This window comes from Borostomias antarcticus (assembly GCF_949987555.1).
Source record: "Borostomias antarcticus genome assembly, chromosome: 23".
Lineage (NCBI taxonomy): Eukaryota > Metazoa > Chordata > Actinopteri > Stomiiformes > Stomiidae > Borostomias > Borostomias antarcticus.
Genome location: NC_140256.1, coordinates 12,003,451 through 12,020,762, shown reverse-complemented (window position 1 = coordinate 12,020,762; position 17,312 = coordinate 12,003,451). Strand labels below are relative to the sequence as shown.

Sequence of the window (17,312 nt, the reverse complement as noted above, 5' to 3'; positions counted from 1 at the left end):
TGTGTGTGTGTGTGTGTGTGTGTCTGTATGCGTGCGTGTCTGTACATGTGCATGTGTGTGTGTTCTGTATGCGTGCGTGTCTGTACATGTGCATGTGTTGTGTGTGTGTTCTGTATGCGTGTGTGTCTGTACATGTGCGTGTGTGTGTGCGCTTGCTAGTAATGCGTCTGAGGCGTGTTTGTGTGTCAGAGTGTACTTGGCTGTGTGTGTGTGTGTGTGTGTGTGTGTGTGTGTGTGTGTGATGCATGTGGGTTTGTCAGTACATGCGTGTCTCTGGATCACACGCTGTTTGTTCTCTAAACAGGACAGGCAGCCCGAGGTGGAGATGTTGTTGATGTTGATGTTGTTGATGTTGTTCTCCTATGCTTTTTTGGCTGACAAAGAAAGGCTGGCAGAAAAGTGAGACAAAATGAGACCACAATCAATACAGTGCTGGAAGGGGCGTACTTACACACAGATAAACACACACACACGCTTGGATTCACACACACACACACACTTCATTTGCAAATGAATGTTTTTACAATAAGCATAACATTCCATTGTTCACCTAGAGAGACGGGGGAGGGGGGGCGTGGGGGTGATGAGATTCTACACGGCGCTGTTATTAAGACAGGGAATACCACCACAAAATAATGTTCTCTCCCCGCTCTGATCAATGTTTAATTTGGCCTGTGCAGGCGGGCTCTCTTGCCGGGCCCGGCTGGGTCATTATTGGGTTTTTATTGACAGCGGGCCGCCCCCGCGGGAGGCTGTTTAGAAGAGATTTAACCCCAGAGCGAGCCCCGGCCTCCGCCTGCCTTTGACTGTGTCAAGTGCGCTGGGTTTGGAAGTGGGTGAGAGGGGCGGCGGCCTCCCACCTGGAGCCCCACGCAGGGCCTCGGTTACCGGCGCCGGGCAGCCGGCGACCCCCGGACCAGACCTCTCCTGCAGCGAGGGTCGGCCCACCCTGCCCGCCCTCCCCCCCCGCCCCCCCATCACCTCACCACGCCCTCTAGACACACCCCTACGGGTAGTTCGTATAGAACACACACACACACTACAGTATAGCCCCGAAGACCAGCATCACCACATCAGAGAAAAATATAAAATTGCCTTGTGCCGCCGCGCACGGCCACACGCACACACACACACACACACACACACACACACATACACACACATACACACACACACACACACACACACACACACTCACACACACACATATATCCCTGCTCCTGCTAGGGGGAGAATATGGGGAGAATTGATGAGAAATGGGGGAGGGGGGAGAGAGAAGGTGAGAGAGAGAAAGAGAGAGAGAGGGTGAGAGAGAGAGGGAGGGTGAGAGAGAGAGAAAGGGTGAGAGACAGAGACAGAGAGAGAGAGAGAGAGAGTCTACAGCGTAGCGCCATGCGACGCGGCGCGGGAAAGGAGGGAAGCCCGTTTTTGAAAAAGACATCAATCCGGCTAAAAAAAGAGCGACATGACAGAAATTAAAGCAGATTCCCGTGTTTGAGTTCTCCTGCTTCCCGGCCCCCTAAAAGCCCTCCATTGCAATTCTGGGCAGATCCAAACCCCCAGGCCTCTGACACACTTCTGAAAACACCAACCCCCCCCCCCCCTCTCCACGGCACGTCTCCAGCGCCGAGCCTAACCGGCTAACAAGAGAGAGGAGGGGGTGGGGGAGAGGAGGGGGGTGGGGGGAGGAGGGAGGGGGAGGAGGGGGGGGAGAAGGAAAAGGAGGTGTCGTGGGGGGCATGGACCTTATTTTTTATTAAAGACTATTTCTAATGAAATGCCGTTAGTCTCTTTTTTTTGTGCCTGTGTGTGTGTGTGTGTGTGTGTGTGCGTGTGTGTGTGTGTGTGTACCGTAGCAGCAGGGGGCAAAGGGGGCAGAAGAGGGGGTGAAAACATTCTGAAGCAATGCTACAGAGAAAAGAAAACAAACAGGAAAAATATGGAATGAGGAGGGGAGAGAGAGAGAGAGAGATAAGTAGACAGAGAGAGAGAGAGAGAGAGAGAGAGAATAAGACAGAAAGAGAGATAAGAAGACAGAGAGAGAAATAGAGAGACAGAGGGAGAGAGAGAGGGAGAGAGAAATAGACAGAGAGAGAAGTAGACAGAGAGGGAAAGAGAGAGAGAAATAGAGAGAGGGAGAGAGTGGGAGAGAGAGAGATAGAGAGAGGGAGAGGAAGAGAGAGGAAGAGAGAGGGAGAGAAAGAGAGAGACAGGGAGAGGGAGAGAGAGGGAGGGAGAGAGAGACAGAGGTTTGGATGCTGCAGTGTTGCAGAAGGTTATTCAGTTCACTGTCAGTGTCAGGACCTCTGGTTCAACTCTCTCTACCCTCTCCTCTCTCCTCTCTACCCTCTCCTCTCTCCTCTCTCCCCTCTCCCCTCTCCTCTCTCCCCTCTCCTCTCTCCCCTCTCCTCTCTACCCTCTCCTCTCTACCCTCTCCTCTCTCCTCTCTACCCTCTCCTCTCTCCTCTCTACCCTCTCCTCTCTCCTCTCTACCCTCTCCTCTCTACCCTCTCCTCTCTACCCTCTCCTCTCTACCCTCTCCACCCTCTCCTCTCTACCCTCTCCTCTCCACCCTCTCCTCTCTACCCTCTCCCCTCTCCTCTCTACCCTCTCGTCTCTCCTCTCTCCCCTCTACCCTCTCCTCTCTACCCTCTCCTCTCTCCCCCCTCTCCTCTCTCCCCTCTCCTCTCTCCCCTCTCCTCTCTCCCCCCTCCTCTCCACCCTCTCCTCTCTACCCTCTCCCCTCTCCTCTCTACCCTCTCGTCTCTCCTCTCTACCCTCTCCTCTCTCCCCTCTCCTCCTCCCTGCCCTCCCTCCGTGTCACAGAACTGGTGCTCAAGCTAATCATGATAGCAGCATGTTCCGCTGGATACACACGGCCCCTTCCCACACACACACACACACACACACACACATCCCACACCTACTGAACCACCCCTACTGTAAACAGTTTGTTGACTGTACCTCAAAACTGAGCCACAACCCCCCCCCCCCCCGTATTTGAAATGGTAAGTCAGGACAGCTGAACACTTCCTGTCAGGGTGCCCCTCTCTCTCTCTCTCTCTCTACCTCACTCTCACCTCTTCTCTCTCTTCTCTCTCCGGTTCCCTCCCCTATCGTCCTCCTCCTCGTCTCTCTCCCTCTCTCTCCCTCCCTCTCTCTCCCTCTCTGCTTCAGGATCCAGTCTTGACAGGGCCAGGAGGTAATGATACAGCTGCCATGATGCAACAAGCCGGCCTGTCGACTGTCAAGAATTGAAATCATGAAGGAATAAGCTGTCATTAAGAGGGCCTCTCCCAGTAGTGGAGCTGTCAGATGCCTGCCTTCTGCTGCCTGCCTGCCTGCCTGCCTCCCCCCTCCTCTCCTCTCCTCTCCTCTCCTCCCTCCCCCTCCTCCCGTCCCTCCTCTCCCGACGCCTCGCCCCTCCATCTCTCCATCCCCGTCTCCCCCCTCTCTCCCCAGGAGCTTGTCCTCCTCCTCCTCCTCCCTCTCCCTCACCTCCCCTGAAACTCTCCTCTCCTCTCCGGCCAAACGACAACTTCTCCACTGACCCTGTCTCAACCCCCCCCCCCCCCCTACACCCACCTCTCTCTCTGGCTGCGCTGCAGCTGGGGTGTGTTGGAGCACACACACGCACACACACACACACTCACACACTCACACACTCACACACTCACACACTCACACACTCACACACACACACACTCACACACACACACACACACACACACACACACACACACACACACACACACACTCCTCTCTCCTGTCACTTCACAGCCAGGCTCTGGGAATAGCACCACTTCCACACTCTTCCTCTTCCTCCCCCCCCCCCCCCCCCTCCTCCCCAAACCCACACCTCGACAATGCTCCCAACTCCCCACAACACAATGACTCACCCCGGCGCGTGACTGTGTGTGTGTGTGTGTGTGTGTGTGTGTGTGTGTGTGTGTGGGTAGCGATAGCATGGCCTCATCTGTGATCAAGGTGGTTACTCATCATAGTGCCGGGGGTTGGGGGGAGCAGTGGCAGGTGGTAGATTGTGTGTGTGTGTGCATGTGTGTGTGAGTCTGTGAGATAGTCGGCGAGAGCAGGTCTGCCCTCTGATTCACCCTAGTGTCTGTGTCTGTGTGTGTGTGTGTGTGTGTGTGTGTGTGTCTGCACTAGGGGGTGGGAGACGTCTGGGGTCTGATTAGGCAAAGCTATCAGCAAAGCTTTTCCCACAATTCCCGGATTGGCAGCAGAGATCCCACTGGACAGCTGGAGAGGATGAGTGTGGCTTCAAAGGAGCATGGGTAGAGAGGTTTTCACATGCACTCCATGAGATCTGCCGCCATCAGTCTGCAAGCCTGTGTGTGTGTGTGTGTGTGTGGGTGTGTGTACATGCATGTGTGTGTGTGTGTGTGTGTGTGTGTGTGTGGGTGTGTGTGCGTGGTCCCTCCCAGAACACACCGCGGTTGATCCGTGGACTTGAGCAGTGATGTCCCCCTGTGACATCAGACTCCACACGCGTCGCCAGGCAACAGCAGGGACTCAGGAACCAAGACCCGACCAGGACCCGTTCAACGCTAACCGCGTCAGCCTGGTCGCCAGTCAGGTTCACCGCACGCCCCCCCCCCCCCACACGCTCAGACCCCCGCCGATCCCTCGCCTCCGTCAGCGTCCACCGTCAAGACGCCGGGGAAACGAATCCGCCGTAATTAACAGCAGCGGCTCCGCTGCGTCCGTCGTGTTCGACGCCGAACGTCGGCGTCGGGAGAATCGGCGGATTTCTGACGGTGGGACCGTCGTCGACGGCCGAGGCGGAGCCGAGACGTTTGCCGGCATCGGGGGCCCCGCTCAGGCTGCGGCCTGAGTCGGCTGGCCTTCCTGTTTAAATGGCGGCGTGATGATGTGTCAGGGGCGCCGGGGGTACGGGGCCTTGTTTAGCGTGATGAACGGGCAACGCCACACGCTCGCTGTTCTCCATATCTCGCCTGTCACTCCGACTCCCAGGAACACAGCTCACTTGCAAATCTAATAACAACCAGACCTACTGTTACGCGCGCGCACACACACACACACACACACACACACACACACACACACACACACACACACACACACACACACACACACACACACACACACACACACACGTTTCTCACATCTCCGCCTGCTCTGGTGGTGGTTGTAGGGGGGAGGGGGGGGGCTTAGCTGGCTACGTTAGTGCTAGTCTTTATGACATTTAGATGGAGGGAGTGAGAGAGTAAGGAAGACAGAGAGAGAGAGAGAGAGAGAGAGAGGGGTGGGGGGGTGGGATCTCCCCTAAGTCAATTTGAGCGGCGGGCCAATGAAATTACCCAGGTAGCACTGGCCAGGTTGACAAATGAGCGCAGAGAGAGAGATGTGGATGAAAATCACTCAGCGGTGAGCGCAGCTTCCACCTTACTACAAACACACACACACACACACACACACACACACACACACACACACTCACTCACACACACACGCACCACCCAGGAGGACACAGAGAGAAGAAATGAGTATCTAAATTGCAGTTTTATGACAACACACACACACACATGCACACAAGCACGCACGCACGCACACACACAAACACACACACACACACACACAGACAATGGGACCGCAGAGAGGTGTGTGTGTGGATGTGAGCCAGTGTAGGAGTGTGTGTCTGGTTCCACTAACAAGGCCTCCGCACTCCCCAGCGTGTGTGGCCTAGATACCCCGGCTAGAGAGACCAGCGGGGAGGTAGACTCCTCAGAGACCAGGCCTGCTCGTCTACTAGCCCAGCCTACTTCTACCACCTTCTCCACTCCAGACACAGAAAAGTGGAGCATCACTAAGAGAACAACAACAACAGAGAGAACAAAAACGTCAACAAGGGGAACAGCGCTGTGCTTCACCTGCTGCAGCCCTGGTGTCTGGGGTGCCCCACCTGCAGGGCCCAGGCAGGGGTGCCTCCACACACACACAGAGAAGGGGGGGTGGGGTTAGAGAGGGGAATATGTTTTTGCCTTTAGAGATGTGTAAGTGTTTTGTTGTGTGTGTGTGTGTGGTGGGGGTGGTTGTGAGGGAGCAAGAGAGAGAGAGAGAACGAGAGTGAGAGAGAGAGGCAGTGTGTGTGTGTGTGTGTGTGTGTGTGTGTCTGTGTGTGTGTGCGTCTGTGTGTGTGTGTGTGTGTGTGTGTGTGTGTGTGTGCGTCTGTGTGTGTGTCTGTGTGTGTGTGTGTGTGTGTGTGTGTGTGTGTGTGTGTGTGTGTGTGTGTGTGTGCGTCTGTGTGTGTGTCTGTGTGTGTGTGTGCGTGTGAGTGTGTGAGTGTGTGTGAGTGTGTGTGTGTGTGTGTGTGTGCGTGTGTGTGTATGTGTGTTCCGTGCTCTGCAGTGCTAATCAGGAACCCAGAGACGTGGAGGAGCAGCAGACCGGGGGGCTGACCTGCAGCCATGACTCCACATGAGAGAAGAGATCACAGCCAGACAGCCCACTGCTGCACACACACACACACACACACACGTACAGACAGAGAGAGAGAGAGAGAGAGAGAGCGAGAGAGAAGAAATAAAGAAACCTAAACGCGCCCCCTAAGACGCGCCCAACCTCTTGCAGTGCAGACCAGTGTTGATTAAGGGGGGCATGATTAAACTGAATGCCCTCCGTGTGACCCCGGTGTGACCCCGCCCTCCCCCCGCCCCCCCAAGCTGGTCCTACCTCCATGGCGCGGGCGATGAAGGGGATCTGCGTCCCGGAGTCCAGGTCGTCGTTGATGATGAGGCGGCGGGCCCACTGACCGGCGCGGACCACCCCGCTGCCCTGGACCAGCACCAGCAGCTTGGCCCGGTTGGTCAGCGCGTCCGGGCTCAGGTAGATGAAGCTCTGGGGCTCGTCATCGCCGGCGTCCACCTGCACAGGGGGGAGGAGTTTACCCCGGTTATATCAGCGCCCCCCAGCTTTACAAAGAGAGAGAGAGAGAGGGGGAGAGAGAGAGAGGGGGGGAGAGAGAGAGAGAGAGAGAGAGAGAGAGAGAGAGAGGAACACACTTTAACTAACAGATGACTTTTAGATTACCATGCTTTCTTCTACTTGCCATAGTCAAGAGAGAGAAAGAGACACAGAGAGAGAAAGGGAGAGATGGAGAGCGAGTGTGTAACTTATTATTAGATAATTATACTTCACTTGCCAGAGCCATGTTGGCTGAATGGACTTTTGGGAGCTGCCCCTGTGACCTCCTTCAAACCTGGCGGCAGGCGGAGAAGTTCCAAAGCACCACGACTGTTTTCTGGACTTTAACACTGCCAACATTCTGCCATAATAATAGAGGTATGTGCCATTGTGGTTGTGTGTGTATGTGTGTGTGGTTGTGTGTGGTTGTGCGTGCATGCATGCATGCGTGTGTGTGTGTGTGTGTCCTATCCACGGCCCCTGCACCGCGTCCCTCCCGGCATGTCTAAAGGAATCTCTAAGGAGACACGCACTGTCCATAAAAGCCAGGGGGGGCAGCTGCAGGAGCCTCATCCAGGAGGACAAAGGGCAGAGAGAGTCTCATCCTTTCTTCTCTTTCATTCTCTCCTTCCCCTTTTCTGAACTTGGCTCTGGATAATCCGCTTAGAATCTGCGGTCACAAGTTCAACTCGACGCAGGTGGACGGGCCCGCCGGTACCACACACACACACGTACACACACACACGCACACACGCACACACGCACACACGCACACACAAGCACAAACACGCACACGTAAACACACACACACACAGACCCACATACACACACACACACACAGCAGAATAAAAATCAATTTTCCATGGGAGTAATGAGATAGATCCGGAAGGCAGATAGAGCAGTGGTGTTGATCCTAGCCAGGCCATTTATGAACACCGTTAGTGCTCCAATTCAACACCGCTCCTAACATCCCAATAAACACCGCCTGAGTAACGAGCACAACAAAAACAAAAACAAAGACAACCCCCCCCCCCACACAAATAAAGGAGATCAGGCCTGTGTTGAGTGGAGGAATGCGCGCAGATGGGGAGAATAACTTCTGATACGAACGCAAAGTCCCCCTGAGCATCTCTGAACCCCCCCCCCCCCCCCCCCGAAAAAAACAACAACTGTTACAGCCATTTTCGTTGAATATTTATGGTTTATGTTTTGAGGTATGGCCTTGGATGAGTGATGGTTTTGTGTTATTGTTGTTTGTTTTGTTTCATGTGCCTAATGGCCTTTTGAGTTGGATTCCCGAGGACAGGATAGAGGTCAAGGGGTGTGGCTATATAGGACAAGGGGAAGTGGAATTAGGGGGTCAAGGTGAAAGAGAGGAGTATGGTTCAACACCGTAATTTGACCACACTCTCCGTGTCTGAACATTGGGTTTTGTAAGTTTATTTTTTGGATGAATTTGGAATACTATGGACTATTGGAACAACAAATAAATTTTCTTTGCAATAACTACAGAGCGAGAGAGGTGCGTCATTTAAGCCACGCTCCAAACATTTCTCCCTGGCATGGAACAAATGGACTATGGATAATCGGCACATACAAAGTCAAATTACGACGTATTGAATGACGACATTTGGATTTCTGGAACTTGGATTATTGGAAAGGAAAAAGAGCTTATGTTTGGAACCATCCGTGAGTATATTACAGCCTATGCCGCTGCGCTCAAAGTGTTTGTTTGGACAACAGGGAAGCGCTGGGTTCAACCCTGAAGAACTTTGAAACCCAAATGTTGATCGCGCCCTAAAAGTGCTAAATAAGTAAAGAAACTATGGAGCAACAGGGTGAAACGGGTGAGATGGTGGTAGAAAGAGAAAAAGAACTTTATAAACGAATGGCAACGCGGCGAGGGAAGTTGGGTGTTCTCACTCGTAAATGCAACGAAATAAATGCGCTTATGGAGGCTAATCAGCCCAACACAAATGAACTGGTAAAACAACACGCTGATATTTTTAATGAGTACCTAGCTGAGTTTATGGAATTGCAAGTGACTGTCCAGTCTTTATTGCCCGAAGATGAAAAAGAGTTCGACCATAACGACTGGTACGAACCTAAACTGTTGCGTTTCAAGCAGTTCCTACGTGATGTTAAATTTTGGTTTAATGCTGATAAGGTAGAATCTGAACCCGAGAAAGAGGAGAAAGAATTGCAGCACCAAAAGGATGTTGTCACTGAATCTGAAATAAGCCCACTTGATAGCGTTTCACAGACTTCAGTAAAAGCCGCGAGTAAATCCTCTAGCCAGCGCAGTAAAGCGTCTGCTGCGCTCTCCGAAGCCCGAGTTCAACGCGCCATACTAGAGGCGCAACAAGGAACACTGGATGCGCAACTGGAGTTAGACATGGAGGAAACGCGAATAAAAGCAAAAAAAGAAAAACTTAAAATGCAGACTAAGTTAGCTGAGGCTGAAGCTAAAATAAAAGTGCTGTCGGAGTCTCAGTTTTTACGCACGGAAATGGGTAGCCGCGCAAGTTCATCAACTGAGTATATTGTTCCAACGACAGCAAAAAAGGTTCAAACCAAGGAAATAATTAACCCTGACCAAAATATCTCTAAGACCTCCACATTTCAGGTTGAATCAGAGGTGCAAAGCATAACCCCATTCCAAACCGATAGGCGTGTCCAACGCGCAATGGAAACCGAGACTCCAAGGGTCGATTCTCTTGCTGATGTCATGACAAGGCAAAATGAAATTACAAAACTGCTGGTGAAACAAAGTTTAATGTCTCAACTTCCACAAAGAGAAATCCCCGTCTTTCATGGTGACCCACTGCAGTTCAGATCTTTCATTAAAGCCATTGAACAAACCATTGAAACCAAAACGGAGGATATGCAGCAAAGGCTGTACTACTTGGAACAATACACCTCAGGAGAACCAAGGAAGCTCGTGCGCAGTTGTCTTCACATGCCACCAGGTGTAGGATACAAGGAAGCCAAGGAACAACTGGAATGGCATTTTGGAAATGAAATGAAAATCACATCTGCTTTTATGGACAAGGCAATGAGTTGGCCTGCTATTAAGGCAGAGGATGCATCTGGTTTAAGGTCGTATGCAATCTTTCTGAAAAGCTGCTACAACACAATGCAGGAGATGGACTGTGTAAAAGATCTTGAAGCACCCTCCAATATGAGGATCATTGTGTCAAAGCTACCTTTTAAGTTTCGTGAAAGATGGAGATCAATAGCCTGTGGCATTCATGACAAGCACAATAAGAGAGCCACATTTGAGGATGTACTTGCTTTTATTGACAAACAGTCTCGAATCATGCTGGATCCAATCTTTGGAGAAATCCACTGTTCATTGACCAAAGCCTCAGACTCAAAAGTGCAACACAAAGCATTTTCAAAATCTACCAGCAGGGGGAGCAGTTTTGCTACAGCTGTTTCACTAACGTCAATGGCTGAGCAAGAAAAGGTGCAACCACATCACAACAAGCAAGCCTCACCTGCAATCAGTAGTTCAAGTGCCTTCACAAAGCCCTGCTTGTTTTGTAACAGAAACCATCCGATGGAGGTATGCGAAGCATTTCAAACCAAATCAAATAATGAGAAGGTGGAGTTCTTGAAAACTAAAGGAATATGTTTTGGGTGCTTAGAGAAAGGGCACATGAGTAGGAGTTGTCAGAAGCGTATGACTTGTGATGTATGTAAACAAAAACATCCTACAATGTTGCATATAACAAAGGAGAACCAAAGAAAAGCATCTGATGCTCTTGTCTCTATGGCAACTCGTAGTTATACTGGGGCCGGAATCAAAGAGTGCGCGCTGGCAATCGTGCCTGTCAAAGTTAAATTGGAAAAAGGAACGAAGCACATTCAAACATATGCTTTCCTAGACCCAGGGAGCTCAGCAACATTTTGCACTGAGGAGTTGTCCATGCAGCTTCATGCCCCTGGTAAAAGGACAGATATACTTTTAAAGACAATGGGTCAAGAAAAGGCAATATCCAGTTATAGAATTTCCGGTATGGAAGTAGCTGCATTAGACAGTGACACGTTTCTCAAGCTGCCTGATATTTATACGCAAAAATCAATCCCAGTAACACATGACAATATTCCAAAAGAAAAGGATTTAAGAAAATGGTCTTACCTTGAGGAGATTGAGTTGACACCAATTGATGCAAGCATTGGGCTACTAATAGGAGTCAATGCTCCAAGAGCTTTAGAACCCTGGAAAATAATTAACAGTGTAGGTAGTGGACCATATGCTGTCAAAACTCTTCTTGGGTGGGTTATCAATGGCCCACTTGGCATTGAGGAAAGTGGAAATGGCAGTGACTCTACTGTTCAAGTCAACAGAATATCCATTGCCAGCTTGGAAAACCTGTTAATACAACAGTACAATCAAGACTTCACGGAACAGCATTATGGAGAAAAGAATGAATTGTCACAGGATGATCAGCAGTTTTTGAAAATAGTGTCTGAGTCAGCTGAACTTAAAGATGGTCACTATCACTTGAAACTCCCCTTTCGTAACAGCAATGTGACCATGCCCAACAACAAGAACGCAGCACATCAAAGAGCTCAACACCTACTGAGAAGGTTTGGGAAAGATAAAGTGTTCTATGATGAATATAAAACCTTCATGGATGATGTCATGGAAAAAGGGTATGCTGAAGTCATACCTCAGAGTGAGCTGCAGCTTGAAACTGGTAGGGTGTGGTACGTGCCACATCATGGAGTCTACCACCCACGTAAAAAGACTCTCCGTGTGGTGTTCGACTGTGCAGCAGCGTATGGTGGAACATCGTTGAATAAAGAACTGCTCCAAGGCCCTGATCTGACAAATACATTACTTGGCGTATTGTTACGCTTTCGTCAAGGCCCTGTGGCATTTATCACTGACATAGAGGGAATGTTCCATCAGGTCCGGGTAGCAAGGGAAGACATCAACTTCTTACGCTTTCTCTGGTGGCCGAATGGAGACACCTCTAGGGAACTCGTAGAGCACAGGATGCTTGTGCATATCTTTGGTGCTGTATCATCACCTAGCTGTGCAACCTTTGCTTTGCTGAAAACAGCAGATGACAATCAAGCGGAGTACCTAGAGGAAGTCACAAACACCATAAGGCAAAACTTCTATGTTGATGACTGCCTGAAAGCAGTGGGAAGTGTGGAGAAGGCTACCTTTTTGTATCCGCAGCTCACAGAAGTATGCTCAAAAGGTGGCTTCCATCTAAACAAATGGATCAGTAATGACCGTGCTGTCCTCTCTACCATTCCTGTAGAGGATAGAGCAAAGGACGTGAGAACTCTGGATCTGAGCAAGGAGCAGCTACCAAGGGAAAGAGCCCTTGGTGCTCAGTGGGATGTTGAAAGAGATGCGTTTACGTTCAGCATAGCAACCAAGGCTCACCAGACAACCAGGAGGGGCATTCTGTCCATTGTGTGTTCGATTTATGATCCTTTGGGCTTTTTGTCTCCCATCATTCTGGTTGCAAAGCAGATCTTGCAAAACTTATGCAAGCTGAAACTGAGCTGGGATGAGAAAATCCCTCATGATGTAGCTCAAACATGGGAAAGATGGCTTGGCTCGCTGTACCTACTGGACACTTTCAGCATTAACAGAAGCACTCTTCCCAGAGGTTTTGGTGACATCACATCTGCACAGTTGCACCACTTTTGTGATGCTAGTGAGATAGGCTATGGCGCCGTATCCTACCTTCAGCTCACAAACAACAAGGGTGAAGTCTGTGTCTCTTTTGCCTTTGGAAAGGCCAGAGTAGCACCCCTGAAGGCTACTACCATCCCCAGAATGGAGCTGGCGGCAGCAGTCTTAGCTGTGCGACTAGACCACATGCTGAAAACCGAGCTGCAGATCTTGTTAGCGAATTCCACTTTCTGGACAGACAGCATGACAGTTCTGCAGTACATTGCGAACACAAGTAAAAGATTTAAGACATATGTAGCTAACCGGATCTCAGTCATTCACTCTCTCTCAAAAGTAGAACATTGGAGGTACATCTCCTCAAAGGAGAACCCAGCTGATGCAGCTTCACGCGGCCTATCAGCCAAGATTTTCCTCCTGTACAAAACCTGGATCAATGGGCCAGAGTTCCTTCACAACCATTCACAATGGCCAGGAACACTTGGGGAAATGAACGTGGTCTCAAACGATGACCCCGAAGTAAAGGTGGTGGAAACATCTGTACATGTCACTTCTGTTCAGCCAGTAGAGACTTGTCCCACCAGCAAGCTGCTTTTGTACTTTTCCCGGTGGACAGACCTAAAAAGAGCAGTGGCATGGATTTTGAGGATCAAGAAAACACTTAAACAAAGGTGTGATGATAAGAAAAAGACAAGTAGTTCATGTTCTGATGTCAAATCCAAAATCCCAAAGACAGAGTTAATTTACCAACTGTCAGTGGAAGATCTTAATAGTGCTGAAAAGGCAATCATCAGCTTCGTGCAAAAGCAACATTTTTGTGAGGAGATATCCTATCTGGGCAATGGAAAGACCATAAAGAAATCTAGTCATCTCCTCAAGTTGGATCCTGTGATGATTGACGGCATCCTGAGAGTAGGCGGTCGGTTGAGCAAGTCCGCATTACCGGAAGAAGCAAAGCATCCTGCCATCCTGCCAAAGAGCAGTAACATCTCGGAGCTCATTCTCTGCTATGTACATGAGAAAGTTGGTCATAGTGGGAGAAATCATATGCTTTCTACTCTCCGGAGGCATTTTTGGATTCCTCATGCCAATGCATTGGCTAGAAAAGTAATCAAAGAATGCATGATATGCCGCAGACAACTTCAAAAACCTGGAGAACAGAAGATGTCTGACCTCCCACCTGACAGACTTTCGACAGACCTCCCTCCGTTCACTCTGGTCGGCATGGATTACTTCGGACCTATCGACGTAAAAAGAGGAAGGGGGACTGTTAAAAGGTATGGTGTCATATTCACGTGCCTAACGTGCCGTGCTGTCCATCTTGAAGTAGCCCATACACTGGACACAGATTCCTGTATAAACGCAATAAGAAGGTTTACGTGTAGAAGGGGTCAGGTCAAGCAAATAAGGTCAGATAATGGAACAAACTTTGTGGGGGCAAGCCGCGAGTTGAAACAAGCACTACAAAACTTGAACCAAAACAAACTACAGAACACACTTACACAGGATGGAATAAAATGGACCTTTAACCCGCCTCATGGAGCTCATCATGGTGGAGTCTGGGAACGTCTTATTCAACAGACTAAAAGAATCCTCTGTTCTATCACCAAACAACAAGTGGTTGATGATGAAACCCTCAGTACAATACTGTGTGAAGTCGAGGCAATTCTGAACGACAGACCAATAACACCATCCAGTGATGACCCAAATGATCTCGAGGCACTAACGCCAAATCACCTTCTACTGTTAAAAGGGAAGCCCACTCTAGCACCTGGTCTGTTTGACAAACATGACACTTATGGAAGACGACGCTGGAAACAAGTCCAATATATCAGCGATCTGTTTTGGAAGAGATGGGCGAAAGAATACCTCCCTATAATGCAACAGCGTCAGAAATGGAACAAGCCCCGCCGAAGCTTCCTGGTTGGGGACCTAGTCCTTATAGTCGATGAGTCTACCCCCAGGAACTCATGGTCTCTGGGACGCATTATAGAGACTATGAAGGATCATAAGGGGTTTGTGCGTAGAGTACGTGTTAGGACACAAAGAAATGAGCTCGAAAGGCCTGTTACTAAGATATGCCTTTTGATTGAAGCCGAGTAGGACAACTTTGAGGTCCTGTATGGCAGAATGTAATTGGAGGCTGAATATTGTAAATTGTACATTTAAATTGACATTGAAATGATGGACTTTAACTATCATGGGCTTTATGCCCGAAGAGTTGTTTTTTTTTTGAGTTTTTGATGGACACTTTATTTTTGGACTCTTGCGGACACACATACAAGCGTACATACATGCGCACACAAACGCATATGCCTACACGCAAGGAGAACGGACATTCGAAAAGACATGTAAATGTGAAATGTGATAATTTTGCAATGGCTGATGTATGAAATTGGTAATTATTTGTTTTACAAAAATTAGGGGCCGGAATGTTACAGCCATTTTCGTTGAATATTTATGGTTTATGTTTTGAGGTATGGCCTTGGATGAGTGATGGTTTTGTGTTATTGTTGTTTGTTTTGTTTCATGTGCCTAATGGCCTTTTGAGTTGGATTCCCGAGGACAGGATAGAGGTCAAGGGGTGTGGCTATATAGGACAAGGGGAAGTGGAATTAGGGGGTCAAGGTGAAAGAGAGGAGTATGGTTCAACACCGTAATTTGACCACACTCTCCGTGTCTGAACATTGGGTTTTGTAAGTTTATTTTTTGGATGAATTTGGAATACTATGGACTATTGGAACAACAAATAAATTTTCTTTGCAATAACTACAGAGCGAGAGAGGTGCGTCATTTAAGCCACGCTCCAAACATTTCTCCCTGGCATGGAACAAATGGACTATGGATAATCGGCACATACAACAACAACAAACAGATTAGGCAACCCGCCTTTCCCTGACTCCTCCAAATGGCGCGTCACAATGCAGTTCATTTGTTGAGGAGACACCTTAGCACAAAAGAAGAGAGAGCGATAGAGAGAGAGGCAGAGAGGTAGGGCTGGAAAAAAGCTGATTCCCCCAATCCCTGTCTTTTTTCACAGGACACTGGGTATCGTAATCGCACTCTGAAGACTGCACCTTCGTGTCAATATTTGCATTAATACCCTCCTTTAATCTTCAAGGGCAGGAATCAAAGGGAGGAATGGCTCTTTTCAGCCGTACTTACGGGGAGGGTCTCTCTCATCAAGTTGCACTTGGTCTCCAGCAGCATGTAAACATACTGGGTAATGATCTGAAATAAACAAACCAGAAACACAACTTCATTAGGATCATCAACGCTGACACAACGCTGGTGGAAAGGTCAATGGGCGTTGGTCACAAATGAATGTTTTAGCACCACAACACAAGCATGGCGGTACAAAGCGAATGCTCCGCTCACGCCGTAGAACGCTGTCTGCTCATTTGTGCAGTGTGTGTGTGTCTGTGTGTCTGTGTGCGTGTGCATGCGTGTGCGTTTGTGCGTCTGTGTGTGTGCGTGTGTGTGAGATAATTGAAAGAGTCTGGAGTGTGCTGTGTGTCTGGATCAGAGCAGAGAGTGGGCAGGGTGCAGTACGCAGCGCTGGGACCCTGAGCCAAAGCAGGAAATCTCCCGTACGAGAGCACAGAGCTGATGTAAGGTCTGTTTATCCCCCCAGCCAGAGCGCTGAGGAACTTGTATACAGAGTCATTTATACAGAGTCATTTCAAACCCCGGGCCAGACGCTTCATGGTTCAGTGACATCAACAACTTTCCCCCCGTTTCTTCTTCCCTCTCCCCTCTCGCCAAATGAGAACATGAGGCCACGTGTACCGCGGGCCCGCCTGCCTCGACACCAGAGAGGCTGAGAGGGATGAGGGTAGGATGACGAGAGGGATGAGGGGAGGAGGACGAGAGAGGGATGAGGGGAGGAGGATGAGAGAGGGATGAGGGGAGGAGGATGAGAGGGATGAGGGGAGGAGGACGAGAGAGGGATGAGGAGGAGGACGAGAGAGGGATGAGGAGAGGAGGACGAGAGAGGGATGAGGGGAGGAGGACGAGAGAGGGATGAGGAGAGGAGGATGAAAGGGATGAGGGGAGGAGGACGAGACAGGGATGAGGGGAGGAGGACGAGGACGCTCGTCCCGCAGATCGTCCGCCGCCGCGTCGCCGTATTACGACGCATTGCGCGTGTTTTCGCCATCGAAAGGGGACCGCAGGGACAGCTGTCGGTGTAAAACTTGTATGTGTCCGCGCAGTCCCACACCCTACGATACCAGGGACAGCTCCGATCTGACTGGCCTCAAACACAACACTCCTCTACATCCACAACATTCACCAGCTCAACCCCAGTCAGGACCAGGAGGGAGGGGCGGATATGATGACACTGTACACGACGTCAGGGGCAAGTTTAATACTGTCAAGTAATAAAAACATGTTCATTTCGTGGACTACTACACATAATAATAATTCCTGATGAACGGAAGGGCTGGTCGTCAGTCTCCTTCAGGCCAAGTCAACGAGGGAGCGGTAATAAAAGTTATAATAATGGCGTGCTCTTTCGCGTTCAAAAAGAAACTCATTGCTAACTTGATTATGGATCCCAAAATGCATTATGAACAAAATGGCGCCACGCGGGATTATTAGCCAATGGCGAGCCGGCGGATGGGAACCAGCTGACCCCGCCAGCGAGAGGCACTGGGGAATGCTAAGAGATATAGAGGCCGCCCACCGCCGCCGCCCGCCGCAC

The 17,312-nt window shown here is 49.9% G+C and overlaps 1 protein-coding gene across 1 annotated transcript in view; it reads right to left on the bottom strand.

Annotated features, from left to right (window-relative positions):
- The window catches only part of arb2a (ARB2 cotranscriptional regulator A), a gene marked incomplete at its 3' end in the record, with an annotated part of 123,331 nt that overhangs the window by 92,679 nt on the left and 13,340 nt on the right, over positions 1-17,312 (bottom strand). Inside the window, exons 5-6 of the mRNA XM_084456848.1 lie at positions 15,773-15,838; positions 6,715-6,906 (exon numbers count right to left, since the gene is read on the bottom strand). Of these exons, the coding sequence (XP_084312974.1) occupies positions 6,715-6,906; positions 15,773-15,838 (258 nt within the window). The remainder of the gene's footprint in view (positions 1-6,714; positions 6,907-15,772; positions 15,839-17,312) is intronic.